Below are 18362 nucleotides of genomic sequence, written 5' to 3' on the forward strand. Positions count from 1 at the left end.
AGGTCAAGGTATAACGGTTGTACATCACAGTATATCCTCTTAAATGGAGTAGTTAAAATAGTAATTTTAATAGAAAAGAAAAAGGTAAAATACGAATTTTACTTGAAGAACAACTAACACCAGATTTATCAATGGATTGGACTGAAGATAATTTATTATTCAAAAATCCAAAATGAAACAAAGCTTCAAGTTTATTAGAATGTGGATGTCCTAAACGTTTGTGCCATACATGCCAAACATTATTTGATCTATCACTAATAGAATTAGTAAGGAAACAAGAAAAAAATGCAGAGAATTGGTCTTCTCAAATTCCAAGGCAAATAGGCATCCAATCTTACGACCTCTCCCTTTCACTTTCCTAGTGGGTTAGTCCTGAATAAGACATCTGTCATGAAATAAAATAAAATTATTTCCATTTAAATTACTTTTTCTATAGATATAAGATTAGTACTAATTTGGGAAGAAAGAAAATATTAGGTAACTTGAGTGGACTAGATGATGAAATAGACAAGGACAAATTTCAATGCCACTAATATTCATTTTCTCTACTAGTAGCAGTGAAAATTTTCTTATTTTCAAGATAAGGTTTATAAGAAGACTAAATGGGATATGCACAAGACATGTGATTCGAAGCACCAGAATCAATTATCCACAATGGACTAATCGAAGAACAAGAATAAGCGCACTTACTAGATAAGCCAATTGTTGAAAATGTAAAGGAAATAATGGAAGATCCTGGGTTTCAGACAAGATTTCGCATCTCATCAGTGAGAATCGTTGATTGGGATGATGGTGTCACGTTTGAATGACTTTCCACGTTTTGTACCTCAGTAGAAGGTTGATAAGCTTTATGAAACACCTTTTGTTGTTCACCTTTTTGAGGATGATTTGAACATTCAACAACAATATATGCCCTGTTGTATTGCAATAGACATGATAAGTCCTCTTTTGGCGATGAGAAGCAATATGACCATATTCCTTGCCTACATGACATTACATGCGAGAAAAATCTTTTCAAGCAGACTTGCCCTTGGTTTTAGAAGTTAAAAATACAAATTCAATATCCTTCTTACCCTCTAATGTAGCTTGCGTCATAATGTGAGTCTCCTCTTGAAGAAGTTCGCTAAGAATAGTGTCCATGACTGGTAAAGTGCTTCGATTAAGAATATTCGTTGTATCAACTTCATAATAGGAAATTGCATCACTTTTCTTTCATCATGTAACTTTTTGAGTATTTGAACGCAACATTGAGATGTAACATCATCGATATGAGCTTGTTCATATTCTATCCAAAGGGTCATAAATCCAGCATAATACTCTTGTATTTTCTTCTTTCCTTGACTAAAACAAAAAAGATCATGTTCAATTTAAAAAGATTTGATTGCTAGTATACTTTAGCCAAATAATCTTATATCTCCTTAGCTGTTTGAAACCCTCTCATCGGAATCCCAATGCTTGTACCCAATGAACCCAAGATCCAAGGAACAATCTAGGCATTATCAATCCTCTATTGCCGAACACCCTTAGCATCGAATGTTCATTGACTAGTTGAACTTTAGATCCATCTAAATAACCCCATAATCCTTTTATTTCAACAAAGAACTTAAAATAAAAGCACCAAACAACGTAGTTTCAACCATCAAATTTAATAGAGATAACATCGCCCTTGTCAGAAGCCATTGAATCATCCAAAAGAAAACAAAGTTTTAGATTTTAAAATCCTAAATGTGACAAGTCCTCAAAATAAGGTCAGAGTTGAGATCAAAACACCTACAAAATAAATGAAAAACAATACCGAATAACCCCAGAATAGTTTAGGCCCTAACCCTCCTTATATTTGTGAAACAAAGTTAGATCTGTGTTGAATCTAAATTATTTAAAATAAATTCAGATTTGAATATGAATATTCATAAAACGATTCAGAACTGAATTTGGATGTGATGTTTGTTAATTGATTCAGATCTGAAGAAAAATTTACACCTTTTTCACAGAAAATCGAAGCCTTCTTGGAGTTTAAAACCTCAGATTTACCTTGCTCTGATACCATGTCAACCTATAATAAAGACAAGATTCTAGATTTGCAGAACAAAAACAAAGAGTTTAAAGAGGACAAATTGAAGGGGAGAAGAATGTTCAATTCTACCTCCAACCCTAGCTAGATCACAATATAACCCATGATACAATGATATTATACAATTAGATACACAATAAAAATATGCATCACTATCTCTCATCATCTATTGTTTCACATATGCAACTAACCATGCATATTTGGGAAGGAATGATGCATATTTGGGAGGGAGGGAGAGGAGGCGGGGGGGGGGGGGGGGGGGGGGGGGAACATTTTCTGGATACCATGATTTTCTCATCAAAATGGAAAAAAAAATTGAATCAACCAAATGATTTTAATTAGAGATACATTCTTATGGAAAGTCAATTAGTTTGAGGACTAATTTCTCAAGGAACGGATTTTATAAGCACCGTGGAGATCATTTGTGTCACATAACACGATAAGGACACATACCATAAAGAAACAAAGGGGGGGCCACTAAAAGTTATAAGTCAAGGTTTAAAATCAAATCAATAAAAAGGAAATTATTGAGCACTCATCCTGAACAAAATTACATTACAGTAAGAAGAGAGTATAAATTGATCTTCCTGTCGAAGGAAGTACAAGGTACAATTTCAAACTGAGCACTAGAGGTACGACCATCACTTCCTCAAGACACAATAAGGTATCAGGGGATCATCACTCATGATCGAGTTATGAGAATGGTTCCATAAAAACTATTATAGATCAAGGTAAAAGATGAAGGAATGCAATCAAACGTCTTAGTAGGGACAAGGACGACAATGAAAGAATTGAATCTAACCCATCAGGTTCGAAGTAAGTTCGGTACAACCCGAGATCATCTATATAGAGTATGGGTAAAACCTTGGGTTGATAAGTGTAGGACGATAAGCTTTGTTAGTTTAAAGAAAATCAATTAGATCGGTCGAACCTCAGCTCAGACTTAGAGTCTGTAACTAACAAAGACGAACTCTAATAAGATAAGAGTCCTCCCATACACCAAGCCTTATCATTCTCAACAATGTATGTTGAGCTTACCAAAGACGGGAAAATGACACACCCTAACTTGCCCACCCCAAAAATATTGACTTATGCTCACAAGAAAAGTGGAACTTGAACTCCAAAGCTTATTCAAGATCTATTCATGTCTAAACAATGTCACATAGGAATCTAACTCCGAGTTCCTACTTGATCCCTAGGCAGGGGTGGCAATATCAACACGTCCCGCAAATACGACTCAAAAATGACACGGAGTTAGTGAGTTTGGGTCAAGCCTAATTGGGTTTGGGTCATTATAGTATCAACCAGTCTAACACAATTATTAAATGGGTTGGGTTTGAGTTATAGGCGTCAACCCTCCTAACCCATTTAGTTATTCTATCATTAACGTGTAATTTTAAATATATTAATAATTATTTAATAATTTTTTTAAATTACTCATTTTTTTTAGAATTCCCTAGAACTTTTTCGTAAAACATTTTTATTATTATCAAACTCTATGAAATATCAATGGTGTTTATCTTAAAATTAATAAATGGTTAAGCTTTACTTTGGGAAATAAAAAACACTTTTCTTAATAATTATTTATTTATATTTATATTTTTTTTACTCCATTTTTTCATTAAATCTAGAGGTATATAGTGTTTGATTCCTAATATTGGCAAAATGACCCTCAGTAAGATTTAAGATCTCACCAAGTAAGACTATTATATCTCATGTGGTAATAAAATACACTTTGCTTAGCCAATAATAGTAGTAGTAGTAATAATAATTTTGTTTTGTAAGGTATAATAATAATAATATTGAAAAACACTTTTCTTACTAAGTTGGTAAGGAAATGTTTTGACCACATCATCATATGGCATCCAAAAAACATCATTTGATGTCACATAGTTGTAAAGGACAAAATTCAATGAACTTTGAATTTTTTTTCAAAAGAAGGTTATTTTTTCACCATTAAACTTAATTTACAATTGTGTGACATTATTTTTAGTAATGATATTTTATTTTTGTTTGTGGAAATGGAACTTATGTTTTCCAATAAATATTAGAATTTTATTAAATAGGTTATATATGGGTTGGGTCAAGTATACCTATTTATAAATGGGTTGGGTCTGGGTTTAAGTTTTTGATACCATTATTAAATGGGTTGGGCTTGGGTTTGGTAAATTTTCATAATACCCTTACTTCAACATGACACAAACACGACCCGATCCAACCCATTGCCACCCATACCCCTAGCTCATATGTAACCTAGATCCAAAATCGTATTTGATCCCTAGCTCGTTTTCGATCTAATCCTTAGCTCCTATCCAACCTAGTCCCTAACGCATAGATAATACTAAGTAAGTATTTAAATTCAAGTGTACTCTTTCACATTAAGTAAAATGCAAAATAGATCTTATTAAATTGATGGGACATCAAGTGTCAATGATTATTTTCTTTTTCACTTTGCATTTATGAATTGCAACGCTTACACATCAAAATCGAGTTTTTATTGACAAGTGATGGATCCATCTTCCGAAGCATACAAGTGTGTCTCAATTGCCAGCTCATTTTTTATACTTAGATCAGTCGTATGGTGACACATGTCTCTAAATTTTAGTTATAAGAACCCCATCCAAGAATGAGAGAAGGGGAGAGAGAAAAAGTTAGATCTAAGGACTTTGGAGAAAAATCTATCTGCAATATCCCTATTCATCTTCTTCTCTATTCTTCAACTTTTTTTTTTAATTACTTAGTTTACTAACAAAATCATCTGAGGATTGTTGGCATGCACCACATCAAGGCCTCAATCCTTCTTCCTTCTACCATCCAAAAGGTGAAGAAATTTTGAAGTGAAGCCTCTTGATCAAAATCTTCACCATCATCAGCATCAAGATTCATCTCGAAGAGTGGAAGCCCAAAAAGCCCTTCACTTCATCCAAAAGGTGAAGAAATTTTGAAGTGAAGCCACTTGATCAAAATCTTCACCATCATTAGCATCAAGGTTCATCTCAAGGAGTGGAAGTCTAGAAAACCCTTCACAAGCACCCTAAATTGAATTATTAGAATCAAAGGCACTCCTTCGGTGAGGTGATAATTAAAGTTTGTATCTCATAATACCATAGGCCAAGGATAAAGCCCCACCTTCACGCTTAAACCTATTTGGATCAATTAATTGGATTGATTGTTTTTTACTTGGAGATATGGATGAATCAGTATTAATGCTTTATTAGATATCCAGGGACTAATTTAAATATTATAATCACAACCAGTCAAATACAAATTTTCTAAATGAAAAATATAAAATATAGTTCCTTCAACTTAGCAATTATAACTTGAAAGATTCGGAAATATATAGAGTCAAAGGTCTAGGGTTCGGTCTATCATTTTGGCCCACTAGTTTTCTTAAGCAAGTCAACGCTGAATTTCCATAGTTTGACGCCCAAATCCTTGTCTTGAGCCTGAGAAGAAGGTTGAGTTTCACTACAATTGGCAAAGTATTTTCCAGTAACACCTTTTAAGTCCGGATGGAGAGCCACATAACAAGTTGTTGACGCACCCTACAAGATATCAAATTCCACAACCTTAGTCAATCAGGTCAAGTTCTAATGGTCTGTTTGATTGCGCATGGAGAATTGTTTGGTAAATGATTTCTCCACCTTGTAATGTCATTCTCTCTCTACTTAACCCCCACCCCAAAACTAAAACAACATAGTTTTAAAATGCAATGAGGAATTAACTTAGACATGGCTTTTGATTGAATTGGATGGAGGGACATATTTTGTCTTAGTTGACATCAAGTATGTGGGATAAAATTTGATGATGATTATGGTGAATCTATGAAAATAAGTAACTATCTAAAGGAATATTTTTTCTACAAAATGAGTAAAAATTGCAAAAACAACGATAAAGTGCGTGCATGATTGGAGAGAAAAAGTGTTTTCTTAGAAAAATCAAATTCCTAGGAAAGTGATCATTGGATTATAGATTTTGAGAAGAAATATGCGCCAGTATTTCATTGCTCATAAGAACATATCAAAATGAAAAACATTTTCCTTTCTAACTAGGTAAGATTTTAAATCTTACCATGGTCGTTTTGCTAAAATTGATTACCACAACGGCAATCCAACACTACAGCCCTCTAGGTTTCATGTAAAAACTTAGCTCAACAAAATAAAAAAAAACATTTTTTTTGGTATTGAACCAAGGTTTTGAAAGTGAATGATTACCAAAACTTACAAATTTAAAATGAAAATTAAACCAAGAAGAATAATTTTTTAGAATTTTTTTCAAAGTTCATAGAATTTTGTCCTCTACAATCCTATACCAAGGGATCATGTTTTTGGATGCCACAAGCTGAGCTCAAGGACCCTTAGTAAGATTTGAAAACTTAATAAGTTGGTAAGGCTAGTCTTACTCTATCAAAATATATATGGTAAAAACGTTAGAATTTTCATCCAAGAATACCATTTTCTTTGGAGGCGAGAAAAACTTTTTTGGGAAAAGTGGTTCTTTAACAAAAATGCATGGTCAGACGTCCAAGAAATCATATTTTCTTGAGAAAATTATTTTACACAATTATGAGAATCCTTAAGAAAAAGAATCAGAGAATTTGTGTAAATGAAGTGTTTACATACCTGTGCTATGCTTTTCAAGAAAGCCTTCCCTAAGGGAGAAGCCCAAAGAATGGCTGAAAAAAAAAAGAAAGGAAAGAAAAAGATATAACAAATAAAATTTGGTGGTAATATTTTGTTTTCAAAAAGAGAAAAAAAAACTCTATCATACTCACATTTTATACTTGACGAATGACGGATTAAATCTGTAATTATAACTCCTGGATGTAAGGAGTTTGCTGTCACATTAGCTCCTTCTTCCTGATTCAATTTGTTCGAACAAAAGCAGGTTTATTAGGATTATGTAATACTGATTACAGTATTCAATATCGATGGACATAAAAAGTGTCCATCGACCAATCAACTTATCGCATGTGTTGAAAGAGAAATGGACCATACTTGGACCCATAACTCTAAGACTTAATAGGCTGTCCCTTTGACCATTTAGAATTTTTTTTTGATAAGCTATAGTTAGAAACTTTGAATTGTTTAACTTCACCCTAAATAAATTTTGTTGTGATATTTTTTATTAATTTTCTTGAAACTAGCAAAATGCACATGCGTTGCATGTGAATATTAGATTATTATATAAATATGAATGATGACACTTATTTCAATATTTGAAATTATCTGATTATATATTTCTCTCCAATTTATAAGTATATTTAATATTTCTCAAGGCCACTTTTCTTATTATTTAAAATTATTTATTTTACAGTAGTTAGAGAGAGTTTGTCTTGAATCTTAATCTTGCTATGTGATATGCTAATTTTGATTATTAAAAAATATTAATAGATTAATATATCGGTTGTGTGCATTTGTATCGTTAACTATAAACCTGTTATATATAAATGGGTCAAGATCCGAATACATACATACATACATATATACATATATATATATATATATATATATATGGGTCCCGTTCAGCAACAAACATTTTGACAAAACATTTTTCAAAACATGGGATAGAAGTTTTGAAATGGCTGATTTTTGGTGAGGATGATCTCTACGGTGAGGAGATCATCCTCACAAAAAATCAGCCCATTCTAAAACTTCTAGCCCCATGTTTACAAGTTGAAAAGTCATGGACCGTCCATTTTTTGTAAACCATTTTTGATGGGGTTAGAAGTTTTGGAATGGGCTGATTTTTGGTTATGATGATCTCCTCACCGTAGAGATCATCCTCACAAAAAATCAGCCCATTCCAAAACTTCTAACCCATGTTTTGAAAAATGTTTTGCCAAAATGTTTGTTGCTAAACATTTCCCTATATATATATATATATATATATATATATATATATATGAACAGCGTTATTACGACCCCCTTTGCGACCCCCTTTGCGACACACCTTTTTGTCTTATATGGGAAAAAATGTTTGGAATGGGCTGATTTTTTGTGAGGATGATCTCTATGGTGAGGGGATCATCCTGGAAAAAATCAGCCTATTCCAAAACTTCTAGACCGTCCGATTTTTGTTGAAAAATTATAGACCGTCCAATTTTTGTAAATCAATTTTGATGGGGTTAGAAGTTTTGGAATGGGATGATTTTTTGCCAGGATGATCCCCTCACCATAGAGATCATCCTCACAAAAATCAGCCCATTCCAAACATTTTTGCCCATATAAGACAAAAAGGTGTGTCGCAAAGGGGGTCGCAAAGGGGGTCGTAATAACGTGACCCTATATATATATATATATATATATATATATATATATATCTACAACATGTTTTGTCCTATGTGGGTTAAAATTTTTGGATTGAGCTGAGGAGATCATCCTCACAAAAAATAAACTAATTCTAAAACTTCTAACCCTATATTTATGAATTGAAGAATTATGAATAGTCCAATTTTTGTAAATCACTTTTGACGAGGTTAAAAGTTTCATATTGAACTGATTTTTTGTGAGGACAAACTCCTTATCATAAAGATCAGTCTCGCCAAAAATCAGCTCAATCAAAAAATTTTAACCCACATAGGGAAAAACATGTTGTAGATAAAAGTGTGCACAGATCACAAATCCTGATCCCATATATATATATATATATATATGATTTAAAAGTGTATACACAAGCAAACTAAATATGATCCTATATCAAATAAATCACCGACGAATTTTAATTGTGATATTATAGTATGAATATACATATTCCAAAAGTTTAAAGTTTTTGATGATAATATTGGGCAATAGTACATTTTGCCTCGAAGTGACATAAAATTGATATGTGACATTGAGATTAAAAATTGATTTATAAAGTTGAGAGATTTACCTTGGAGGCATATTTGTTGCATTTTTATTACAACAATTCCTTTGAAATTTTGACAACTTCCGACTCTTTATTAAGTTTGTTATCTAACAAATCTTGGAATGGAACCCACATCATTTTAAAATATTAAATACTTAAAATACTCTTTTTTTTATTTTTATTATTTATATCAAATACTTATGATATCTTCTCTCCTCTCAACATCCACTCTCTCTGTCCAAAAGACATTATTGACAATGTGGGTAACATTGCCAATCCAACATCCCAATGCTCCAAATTCTATGGTAAAATTCAGATTAAAAAAATATATGTATATATTTTTGGACTTGATCCATGATTTTAGGAGAAAGAATCATTGTTGAGAAGAGAGGGGGTAATATTGGTATTTTGTAATATAAAAAATTAAAGTGCTGCCAGTAAGATCAATTGCTCTTAAAAATTTGAGAAAAAAATGCTTCCCTTACTAATTTCTATAAGAAAAGTTTTCTTAACCGCATCATCTTGTGTCATCCAAAAACATGATCTAGTGTCACAAGGTTGTGGAGGAAAAAATTATTAGAACTTTAAATTTTTCTTAAAAAAATTAATTTTCATTGTTAACTTTAATTTTAAATTTGGGAGTTCGGTAGCCATTAAGTTTAAACACCCTGGATCAACATCGAAAAAGATGTATTTAAAAAAAAAAAAAAAAATTTATCTGAATTTTTTCATGAATTTTTTGTATCCTGGTTCAAAGTTTTAACAATTGTCTTCCACTAAATAAATAAACACACTTTCCTTACTAATTTAATAAGATTTTAACTCTTACTAAGATTCTTTAAGCTCAAATGGATAATCACACTGGCAATCCAACACCACAGACCTTTAGATTTCATGGAAAAAATTATATCAAAAGAGGAAAATAAAAATTCAATAATTTTTTTTTTCATTTTTTGAGCTTTATCCAAGATTTTGAAAAAAGATGGCTACAGAACTCCTAAAATTAAAATTAAAATTCAATGGTGAAAAATAACATTTTTTATTTCGTTTTTCATGTTCATAGAACTTTATCCTCTACAAACTTGTGTCATCAAATCATGTTTTTGAATGCCACAAGGTGAGTTCAACGAACCAAGTTAAAATCTTACCAAGTTAATAACACTAGTGGGACTCACTTCCAACATAAAGACATGTGTTCGTAGGCACGAATCCAATAACATAGGTGAGGACTCAGGACATTTATTCTCAATTTTGTGACAGTGATCTTAGTAGAGTTACCTGTAACTGTCTAGATAGCTCATTTGCATGTAGCAAGTTTGCGAGCTTAGATCGACTATAAGCATCATAACCATTGTACCTACACCCCCAAAGAAAATTAGAATAAATAAATAAGTTAAAAGCCATCATTAAGAAAGAAAGTGTGTCTTTGATTGCAATATCTTAACATAAGTCTACAGTGGATCAGAACCCAATACTGAATGGGCCCAAAAATAAGAGATCTTTGGACCAAAAAAATCAACATGATCAAACTATTTTCAACCACCTGATATGTTATTTTTTCTCATAGCCCAAAGGAGTAAAGTTGAATGATTGGTATGGTTCCCATGGATCGGATTGTACTAAATTGGTACCGATACAAAAAGCAATTTATTTGACCTAGACTTAATCTGGATCCAATGGAATCTGTCAATTTTAAATCCAGACCCAATCCAATATGATGTGTATAGTTATAGATTTGATCCAATCCCAAAAATCAATATTTTAGAATTGGTCCTAACCAATCCGATATGATTTAATAAAAATATAATGTAAAATGGATGCTCTTAGTAAAAGTTGTAGAATTTAAATAAAAAATGTGTGAAAGAGCTTTACCTCTTTGGGTCGTTTAGTTCGTCAAGACTCATCCATGATCTCACAGAAGCCACATGAGCAAGAGAGGAGACATTGACTATTCTACCCTCTATCCCAGTTTCTTTAGCTGTGGCTTTAAGCTTGTCTAATAATAAATTTGTTAGTAAGAAATGCCCTGCATCATGCAATATAGAAAAATGAGAAATATTATTTTGGTCATGATAGGACTGTCAGTGGATCAGATCAGCAAAATTTTTTTTGATCTGATCCAAAAATTTCAGTCCTGATTGAAGATTTGGATTTTGATAGCAATGTCACAATCCTATAAAATGTGAGAAATTAAGTAAATTATATTATATATTTTACTTAAATTTATGAAGTTTTAATCGATTGAATTTAATATCAAATAACTAAAAAATTAAAACAAATTTGTTTTAATTTATTTAAGTTTGTTAACATAGTTGGTAAGCTTGGACGATGAAAAGCTTTTTTTTTTATATTTTTTTATTTTAATACGATCACCTAGTCACATGTGCTGATTTAACATGGGATGCATGTGACTCAAAATGTAAATGTGAATCAAAATATAATAAAACATAAGAAGCTTCGACGAATCTTAGAAGTTTGACATTTGTTATTGACCTGATTGATTTGATTTAAAAAAAAAAAAAAAAAAAAAAACAGGTGACTTCAATTGTAAAAGTAAGAAATTCAATTATAGGGTTTACCATGAGTTTATATTGTTTTTTTTTTAATAATCGGGTATCCCTATAAACAGTGGACCAAGCCCATATTTGGATTTTGCCCAGTCCATAGTCCATGGTCTTGTCCAAGAACTAGTGCTCACTCTCAGGGCACGTGCAATGCCTCGGGTTATGTATTATTTGGATACTGATCATTAGATGTCTTACTTTAACAATTGGGATCATTATTTTTTTTATGAGTCACCAGATATTAACTCTAATTAAAATAGTTTAACAATAATCCTATATATAAAGGTAATATGCAAGGGTACTTACTAATCTATATACCAGTTGGGATTTGGGTGAGATATGATGCTCTAAGGAGCTAGTTGAGTTTACGGGTCTAAAACCCCTCATAAAAAATTAAAAAAATTGCAAGGGTACTTTCGTATTTTAAAATCTTTATATTATAATGAGAGAAGGAGTAGAAGTGGTTGAACACAAAAACTTGGATCTTACCACCTTCATATTTAAACTTAATATAATTAGGGTCATTTTGGCTAAAAACTTAGAAAATTGCAACTTATGAGTACTTTTATTTAGTACTTTTATTTTCACAATTATAATAATATTATTTTCATTATACAATCTTAATAATAATAATAATAAAAAAAAAATCCTTTAATTGACGTTTAAAATTATAAATAAGTCCTTTTGATACATGTACGTTTGCATATGTCACCTTTTAATTAAAAAAAAAAATCAATTTCGCGAAACAATACCGCTCTCTTAAAGTTAAAATCTATAAGTCAACTGTGAAAATAAATTTTTAGTTTAGAAATTATTTTTTTTTAAGTTCGTAAAATTTCGTCCTCTACAACCTTAAGCATGGGATCATGTTTTAGGATGCCACAAGCTGACCCAAGTACCCTTAGTAAAGGTGGAATCTTTACTAACTTAATAAGATTAGTTAAAATACCTGGAAAATAAGCATTTGACGGTGTTTTTGGTAGGTAAAAAAATAGATTTTGTTAACGTGTGCCCCAGGAAAATGTTAAAGTGCAATATATACACTTCTTGGGAATGGGAATGTGAGGATATTTCTGTAAAGAATAATTATTAGGGGGCATTTTTGGTATAAAACTCAATTTCCAAATTGTTTTTATTTCAATTTAGTGTCCCTGGGAACATGTTAAAGTGCAATAAATACACTTCTCGGGAATGGGAATGTGAGGATATTTCTGTAAAGAATAATTTTTAGGGGGCATTTTCGGTGCAAAACTCAATTTCCAATGTGTACAAGAACTCCCCCCCAAAATTGATCATGGAATGTGGTAACATTTTTACCTTTCACCTCCAAAATTTCGACTTTTTCAAGATGATAGATTTAGTTAAGAAATCAAATTAAAAATAAAAAATTTATAATCTCCAAAATTTTATCGAATTTGTCTGAATTAACCGAATTGAACCCTTAGTAAATAATTACTCAATCCGAATTTTGTAACTAGGAATGAAACCACTCATAATTTGAGTTACCTAGGTGATTGGTAGCAAACTGTAACTCCATTCCATCCACAGATAGTTGGAATGGGCAAGCCATAACTCCTGCATTGTTACTATCCAAACAAAGAACAAGTTATCATGGAACAAGAAAATACAAACATACAAATTAGTTAGGAAAATGTTACTTAATAGCCCTTACTGTGTACCCTGAGTTTTGGGGTTTCTTATTAATAACCTAAATTCAAATTGTCAAAAATGAGCCATTGAAATAGTCGATCTTGATAATTTGAATTGTAGATTTTTCAATAATTCATGTTCAAATGTCATTGAATCAAAGATTGATCTTAATGATTTGAATTTATTGACCTTGACAATTTGAATCATCAATCTCATAAAGAAAGAAAAAGTAATTTTTACTAATTAGTTAAGTGAGTTTACGTACATGAGTATATTCAAGGGTTGGTTGGATGAATTGAACGATTGAGCAAAAGAAGTGACAGAGTTGATGGAGCTGAGGTCCAATTTCATCACTTGAAGCTTAGCTTTGGGGTTGTCTTTGAGAATTCTTTCTTTAGTTCTCAAACCACTCTCCAAATTTCTACAAGGGATGATGACTTTTGCCCCTCTTAAAGCCATAACTCTAACGGTTTCTTCTCCAAGCCCACTTGTTGCTCCTGCCATACATAAATAAACTCTTTCACTTCAAAATATTATATAATTTATGGCACCATTGCTTCTAACATAAACAATTATCCGAAGAGAGGAGAAAATAAAAGATTATTATAGTATGGATCTCCCTTTCTGTGCTTCTTACATAAACAATTATCCATCCCCGTCAACCACAACAACAACCCAAATCGAAACCGGATGAGAATTGGAATCAACCCGTTGGCACTCTCTTTTTTTTTTTTTTTTAAAGAATCGGTTCGACAACCTTAGGCTTACAAGGTGCTGTTCGGTTGGTTATCTCGACTGGCCTAACTCTGTTTTCTATAAATAAAATGTTACTTACCAAAAAAAACCCGAAAGGATCAAAACAAATTCTCAAATCCCAAAGAGTATTGACTTCATTTCCAACATTCCTTAGCTCGAGGTGCACACAGAATCATAAATGCTTCACTCGTATTTCAATTAAAGACATCTATGTACCAATGTTTAAGGTCACTTCAGCATAGATCTGTATGTCTTGAGATACACGATTTTCGTGGGATACACATATTTATGGGGAATTGTAATTTTGTATCCTGAAACATATAGATCTACAATTCCCGAACTTGTCATGTCAAGGAGAGTCATTGAGTGTGCCGTGTGGGGTAGTCAGATTATTATGATACTAATGAGAAATAATCAAATCAAATCAAAGGGGCAGAGATCACCAATCATGCTTATTTGTTGTGGTTAGATTGTAGGGAATTTCAGTAAAACCATCTGCGAAATTGACGATAGTAGATTCACCCCTGCAAAATGCAAGAGTAGATCTACCCCCTTGACCCAACCTCGAAGGTTGTATTATGTTTGTTTAGATAATGTTGCATTTTCTAAATACTCCTCCAGAATTTAATTTAATAAAAATGCTATTCAACATACGTTTCTACCATCTAAAATCTAACTAAAAGAGAACCAAAACAAAAATAAGAAAAACAAAGCAAATTTACACCATTGATTTCTCATATTAGGTTGAGATCCATAAGAATTATAAGGTGAGGGGTGATTTAGATGATAGGCACTTTTTTAATCTCAAATTCATGATGGTATATATTTTAGACATTTCATGCTCTATTAAAAGCAATGTTTTAAAAACCGGATGGGGTTTGACCAAACCTAATAGCTTCCATAGGTTGAGTCAACTGGTAATACTCAATTTTATAAAAACCAATTGACCCGACTAGTTTCATTGATTTAAATAGAGACCCACCCGGATTTGTGTACGGATGGATCCAATTTCTGGGTGTATTTTAACATGCCCTTTTAATTCATTCGGTGAATGTCGAGATGTCCATTTTGATGTGCCTCCTTACCGAAATATCTTCTAACAGATTAATGAAAAATGATCAAACTTGGAAAGATTTTAATTAAAAGTATCCACATGATATGCCCCCTTGACCTTAAGATCTTCTCTCACATATTAATAGAAAATGATCAAACTTAGAAAGATTTTAATTAAAGTATCCACAAGATATGCTCCCTTAACCTTAAGATCTTCTCTCACATATTAATGGAAAATGATCAAACTTAGAAAGATTTTAATTAAATGATCCACATGATGTGCCTCCATGACCTAAAGATCTTCTCTCACAAAAGTACATTTTGGAAATTAGAATCTAAGAATATTTTAGTAAAAATAATTTTTTTAAGGGTATTTTCGATAGAAAATTCAATTTTCAATGTGTATTTATTGAACTTTAAAGTTAAGGGGAACACATAAACAAGACCACTTATTTAAAATATATGAGTCCTTGGAAAGACTATGACTCTATTATGAGCTAAAATGATAAAATTTCATTTTCAATATAAACCGTAGAAAAGATTATTATTCAAAGATCCGTATCATATTGAGTATTGTGTAATGATTTTCTAACTCTAACTCAGACATAATAACTCAAAATCTCACTGACGTGGCATGTGTAAGAACAAAATATTTTGCGCTCAGATACACAACTGCACATCCCCATAAACATGTGCAATTGTGTATCCTAAGAGAAAAATCTATGGTTCTTGCACACAACACGTCAGTGAATTTTTGACTTATTCGGTCAAATTAAATTACAAAATCAGAACTCTTAGAGTGTTTATTGCAACACCAATTTCTTTTATGATTAGTGATCGAGTCAGATCTCTCATTCCTAGCCAAAGTCGGGTGGCAACCCCATTTTATTCCATCTAGCCATTTTTTTTGGACCTACAGAGCGTATGGATATGTGGTCCATCCCTTGGTAAACCTATGTACGCAAAATTATAACTTTGGATAATTTTTATCCACCGGTTCTAATCATTGAACTACTAGAAATCATTTTTAAGGCAATGCTATTATCATATCAACAATCAAACTGATCTTTTGTGTATAGATTCACAAATGAAATGAATCAAATATCTATACGGTTAGGAACGGGACACCCTACTGGCTCCCTACTCTTCTTTTATATCATACATTTTCCATTAATGAAGTTGGACGTACGAAACAAATCAAATAACAATAAATACGAATCAACATTAATACCTGTATCTCTTCATCATTTCCTTGTATTTTTTTTTATAAAAAATAAATATTAGAAAAATAACTCTTCTTCAAGAATTATAGAGAAAAGAGAGAGATTTCAAAATCTTAAGTGAGAAGAAAAAAAATCATTTCTTTATCAATCATTTGAAATTGATTCTCCTTGAAGAACACCACACACAATCATTTTCTCTCTTTCTATCTCCCTTAAAATCCATAAAACTCCTTTTCATTTTCTTCAAAGATTCTTTCTCGTACAAATACAAACACATACACACAGTTCTCTCCCCTTCACGTGTTTTGGACATGAAGGAGAAGAGTGGATGGTGTTAAAAAACAAAATAAAACAAAACAGAACTTTTATCCTCATCTCTCGGGATATAGCAGTATAAACTTTACATATTTAATATTGTCTTACAGTTGAAAAAAAAAAAAGATAATTTAACTGTTAATGGGACTTGGCCGGGGTGAGAGGAGGAAAAATATATTCTCAACACTGAGTAAATTCCATTTTTTCATTTTTTCACATAGTATTTTTTACATAATGAACAGATCGATCATTTGGAATATTTTTTTTTTGATAAATAGTATTGTATTAATGAAACAAAGCCTGTTGGTTAACATGAACAAAAGTCATATAATATATTATATTAAATTTTGGACTTTTTCTAAGCCTAAACCATGGTTGAGGCTCTCAATAAAATAAACACTAGTTGAGATAAAGATGAGAGAAACATAGATTTACTAGAGATCAGTACTGTTTTTAAACTTCCAAATAAAATGAAAGTGAGAATGAGAATGAAAATGAAAGACAACATATATAGAATATTGAGCAATGGAAGGAAGAGTGAACCAGTGACAATGGCAGTAAGCCCGTTTGCGTCGATCCCATCAGTGACTTCTTCAGCGGTAGAGGATGAACCAAACCGGGTCGAGTTTCCCCACCCAAACCAGCTCCTAACACCCATATCGTTTATCTTTAACACTATCTAGCTAAAGTTGGATACCAAAAGGCTTTTTGTAGTTCTTTCTAGGGTTGTAGAAGGAAGATTACAAAGGGGTCCTCTCCATCCACCATCTTCACTGTCAACTGAATCAAAGGCTGCAGCTATTCGTGTTGTTGCCATCAAACAGATGAGATGAAAATTATTGGGTGATTAAGTTTTAGATATGCCCCCTCCATGTTTTGGTCAATGTTAGAGATACCCTTGTTGACCTAGGTCTTTTATCAGAGACTAACGTAAATAACTTAAATGCCCTCATCTTTGATCGACCTCTAGCCTTGGAACCCGTTGAAACTTCAGTTTCTAATCTATTCAACCTCATCTTCAATGTCTTCTAGAGCCACCCCGCACACACCCTTTTTTTCATCTAAAGATTTTATCTTGTTCTGATTGAAGGTTGTATGAGATAGAAAACTAATCATCCATCAATTGATGAATTATTTTTAATGCGTTCAACCTTACTCTTTAATGTCTTGTAGGCAACACTTGATTTTTCTACTCAAAAATCAAGTTCATTTTTGAAGTCCCACATTTTGGAGACACCCACATTCTCATTGGTCCGCGTATATTGAAAGGCATTTCAAAATTACAAAAATATTAGATCACGTTGGTTTGGTCTTTAATAAACATGCATGATTAGAACATGGGGTCTCTCAAGGTCTTCAAAATCACATTCCAAAAAATCTGACTTTCCACTTGTCCGAATCTTTGGTCTTATTCTTAAAGTTTGAAAGGTTGAAAAATATAGAATTCTAAGGTTGAAGATGATTGGTAGTAGAGAGAAAAGTATATGTCTGGTAACAGATGAATTCGGTACCAGATCAATGCCACTCCAATACTGATTTGAATGAATTAATGAATCTGTGAAGCAAATTTGATCTGTTTCGTTTCATCCTTAATCCAAAACCGATCCAAACACATGCCGTATTTTCAAATTATCAATGTTCAAAAATTTTAAAAATATAAAATCATATAAAATTTTAGAAAATCAACTTTCCTACTTCAAATATAAAGGGAAATAAATAAACTAATAATGTTTAATCCATATATATTTATATAAAATTAAGAATAAAAAAATTATTAAAATATGTTTGGATCTGATTGGAGTACATCCGAATCCCATCGGAAAATCTGAATTTTCATTTTTTTCTGATAAGATCAATTTGGACATTGGGTACATTTCAGAT

General features: G+C 31.9%; 1 protein-coding gene across 2 annotated transcripts; it reads right to left on the reverse strand.

The window, feature by feature from the left end:
- Positions 1-5406: 5406 nt before the first annotated feature.
- Positions 5407-17164, reverse strand: LOC147404525 (short-chain dehydrogenase TIC 32, chloroplastic-like). Of its 2 annotated transcripts, none has more exons than XM_086440534.1 (8): positions 17025-17164; positions 13400-13631; positions 12991-13070; positions 10793-10916; positions 10199-10277; positions 6846-6930; positions 6694-6746; positions 5407-5616 (listed from the first exon to the last, which is right to left on the reverse strand). In XM_086440534.1, exons 1-8 carry the CDS (start codon positions 17137-17139, stop codon positions 5440-5442), a joined length of 945 nt encoding a protein of 314 aa, XP_086296660.1. In that variant the 5' UTR covers positions 17140-17164; the 3' UTR covers positions 5407-5439. The 2 variants fall into 2 exon arrangements, with proteins under 2 accessions (XP_086296660.1, XP_086296659.1); XM_086440533.1 differs by having other exon boundaries at positions 5408-5616; positions 10793-10946.
- Positions 17165-18362: the final 1198 nt, after the last annotated feature.

This window comes from Akebia trifoliata, chromosome 4, assembly GCF_017979445.1.
Source record: "Akebia trifoliata isolate Shusen 1 chromosome 4, ASM1797944v1, whole genome shotgun sequence".
NCBI classification, from domain to species: Eukaryota; Viridiplantae; Streptophyta; class Magnoliopsida; order Ranunculales; family Lardizabalaceae; genus Akebia; species Akebia trifoliata.